Below are 3,694 nucleotides of genomic sequence, written 5' to 3' on the forward strand. Positions count from 1 at the left end.
GGGACGTCATTCTCCCCCTGTACTCGGCCTTAGTGAGGCCGCGGCTGGAGTACTGTGTCCAGTTTTGGGCTCCACAATTCAAAAAGGATGTGGAGAAGCTTGAGAGAGTCCAGAGAAGAGCCACGCGCATGATCAGAGGTCAGGGAAGCAGACCCTACGATGACAGGCTGAGAGCCCTGGGGCTCTTTAGCCTGGAAAAGCGCAGGCTCAGGGGTGATCTGATGGCCACCTATAAGTTTATCAGGGGTGACCACCAGCATCTGGGGGAACGTTTGTTCACCAGAGCGCCCCAAGGGATGATGAGGTCGAACGGTTATAAACTATTGCAAGACTGTTTCAGGCTGGACATAAGGATGAATTTCTTTACTGTCTGAGGCCCCAAGGTCTGGAATAGCCTGCCATCGAAGGTGGCTCAAGCACCTACATTGAACACCTTCAAGAAAAAATTGGATGCTTATCTTGCTGGGATCCTATGACCCCAGTTGACTTCCTGCCCTTCGGGCGGGGGGCTGGACTCGATGATCTTCTGAGGTTCCTTCCAGCCCTAATGTGTATGAAATCTATGAAATCTTATTAGCAGAACCATCCCTTGGGGCGGCAAATCGGGATGACTGCCTCGGGCCTTGCACTTTGGAGGCCCTGAAGACAGTGCTGTCCAGGCCTTTGTGCTCCAACCACTTGCCACCCTGCCCTCGCACAGGCCCCGCATACCCCTAGGGTCAGCTCTGCTTATTAGCACATATCTCAAGTTGTTGGGTAGTACTTTGTAAAACTGTTTTTAAAAATCTTATGTTTTGAATTTCCCAAGAGTTTTATGTTTAAAATTCTGTTGAACTAGATCCATGGTTCTCAACCAGGGTGCTGAAAAACCCTCTCTGGGTGGCCATGACACAGGCAGCTGATGCCGGCAGCAGCCATGTGAAGCTGCTCTGTGCACAGGGCTGAAACATGCATGCATTCTTACTGTTAGGAATCTCAGATAATTATAAAACATGTAGGATTGCTGGCTTGGGCTGTAGCCCTTCCCAGTCTGGTCCCCCACCCACTCCCATGCTCCTTGTGGAAAAAGAGACACATAAGTAGAGCTATCCTGTGTGCCTCTTTCTAGCAAGAGTTGGGGGTGGGGCACAGACTGGGAAGTTTGAGAGCCTGAAGCAGCAATCCTGTCTGCTTTAGGGCTGTCAGAGAACCCTACCACAGCAGGGGCACATGCATGTGCCACAGCCTTTCCTGGGCTGCCTGTGCAGCAGCCACCTGGAGGCAGCATTACTCAGTTGAGAAGAACTAAGATAAGTTGAGGCAGCACCAAGAGTGGTTCTCAACTAGGGTTGATGCCACATTAACAAAAGTGGGAAAGAGGTGCCTTGACTCTGAAAAGGTTGAGAACCACTGAGCAAGATGATGTATCAAATCCTCAGCTGTTGTGAATGGGCACAGCTGCATTGAAGTTCTGCTCATTTACATCTGAGAATCTGTCCCAATCACCTTGTGTCTTCTTAGTATAACGCACTGTCAGTTAAGTTCACTGAGGACTTTCCCTGGGGTCTGAAGTAGAAGATCAGCCCCTAACATTTGTTTTCTCCTGTGTAAAATATTTTGACTGCGTCTGTAGAAACAAACATCAGATGTATGCCACTATTGCTGGGGGGATGGGGCATGGGGAACAAGCATGAAACAAAACTTAGACCTTGTTTCTCCATAAAAGAAAATAGAGTTCTTTGCAAATAAACTTAAAAAATACAGATGCTTAAATGCTTATGTGATTTTTTGTTTTCTTGGTTATGCAGTTGCCTTGGGGCCTGAACTTCTGGGAAACACGTTGGCCTGTTAAAGGACATGATTCAGACTGTCCCAGATCCAGCAGCTCATATCAAGGTAAATTTCCTGTTTATTGTTCATCTTCAGATGTTCAGGAAGTTAAAATGTTAAGAATTGTGTGTGTCCCCTACTGGTCTATTGTATGCCTCTAAATTCTATCAATTTAGTGGATTATCTCTCTCATTCCTTTATATGTGGTCAAATATTTCACAAGATGCAATTTTTTCACAGTATGCCATTTCTTTCTTTTGCTTTTGTTTCAAAGTCTGAAATATGATTTCAGTTGGTTAAAGTAACATAGAATGCTTTGAGGATAACTGTATGGATTACAGGGCTCTGATTTTTCATTTAAAATTTGTGATGCTTGATAGACTAATCTACCTGGAGGTTACAAATCTCATACAGCCCAGATCCCTAGCTATTGAAATGGCAAAATTTTCATTGACTTTAATTGGAAAAGAAAAATGTAAAAAAACAACCCCACCCAATGCCCCCCCCCCCCCCCCCACAAAAAAAAATTCAACAGTTTTTGGTTGTATATAAATAATGGAGATTTTTGCCACTAATTTCAGTAGAACTAGGATTGGGTTCTGTATGTGGGTTGCCTAGCTTGCTGGTTTCTGCAGATGGATTTTGCTCCCTGAGGAGCTTAAAATAACGTCTGCAAGCAACAAAACAAGCAAACAAATAAACAAAACCAAGGCTTTCTGCATTGTCCCAGACACTAGGAGGTCTTTGGCTTTGGCCCCAGCATGGTAGCTTGGCCCTTCCTTGTAGGAAGTTGTTCTGGTTGTTTGCTCCTCCTCTGCTTACTCTTCTGGGACTGCATCAGTTCCTAGGGGGACACTCCCTGCTTATCCAAAATATCCTGTGGCTGGGTTCTCTCAGCAGGCCAGGCTGTTCCCTTTTAAAAGGATGGATCTTCCTGTTACAGGCCCAAACTGCAGCACTGTTTTGCTACATCTTGAAATCTGTAGTATTTTTTACCTTCACTATTTACGTCATATTAAACTCAAATATTTTTTTATCCTTCAGATATTATTTATATAATTAAACTTATAAATGCAGCCTCATGCTGTAGTAATAATGCTAAAATTTTGGAAATAGCATAGACATCATAGAACACCACCTGAGCCCAACAAGCTAACTTTGGTTGACGAGATACTGTATTTCTGCCTATCTGTTGTATCATTGTAAAGGCTATGTTTGGAAAGAGTTGCACAGAATTATAGACCAGAAGGGCTGAAAAGGACCTACACAGGTCATCTAGTCCTGAGGCAGGATCATCCTTGTCCAAACCATCCCATACAATCCATAATCTCAACTCTACTTAAGACTATCAACCCTCATACAACACAGACCTAACACTTTAACGTGCCATAGGTAAAGCAGGGGAACTGTGGCAGCCAATGTCCTGCTTCTATGAAATATTGTCAATATATGATCAAGGGATCCTGGGTAGAGGGCCATGCCCCATGCGCATTACAGAGGAAAAGAAACCCCACCACAGTCCCTACCAATCTAACCCTGGAGTACAATTTCTTCCTGACCCCCAAATATGGCAGCAAGTCTTACCCTGAGCAAAGAGGCAAGATCCCCTAGCCAGGAACCTCTGGTTTTGGTCCCAGCAGAAGCACTGGCACACCCCAGTCCCAATCCCCAGCCTTTGCTGCAGCTAACACCTAATGCCTCTGAGGAAGGCTTTAAAACACTCTGGCATATGTAACAGAAAAGGGGGCGGGGAGGTTGGCAACCATCAGGACCCAGAAGCATGAGTGTCACGGCGGGGTCCGTCAGGAGGGCCGTGATCTCCTCGAGGTCCCTCGCTCCGTGTCAAGGCCGGCCCAAGACACCCTCTTATTCTCGCCCGCCATGT

General features: G+C 45.6%; 1 protein-coding gene across 2 annotated transcripts in view; it reads left to right on the top strand.

Moving 5' to 3' along the window:
- The window catches only part of ERG (ERG, ETS transcription factor), a 239,416-nt gene that overhangs the window by 66,217 nt on the left and 169,505 nt on the right, over window positions 1–3,694 (top strand). For both annotated transcript variants that reach the window (XM_006024677.3, XM_006024679.3), the window contains exon 2: window positions 1,788–1,875. In XM_006024677.3, coding sequence (XP_006024739.1) covers window positions 1,837–1,875 — 39 coding nt within the window. In that variant the 5' untranslated portion in view covers window positions 1,788–1,836. The remainder of the gene's footprint in view (window positions 1–1,787; window positions 1,876–3,694) is intronic.

The sequence above is a fragment of the Alligator sinensis genome, unplaced genomic scaffold, assembly GCF_000455745.1.
Source record: "Alligator sinensis unplaced genomic scaffold, ASM45574v1 scaffold424_1, whole genome shotgun sequence".
In the NCBI taxonomy this organism is placed as follows: domain Eukaryota; kingdom Metazoa; phylum Chordata; order Crocodylia; family Alligatoridae; genus Alligator; species Alligator sinensis.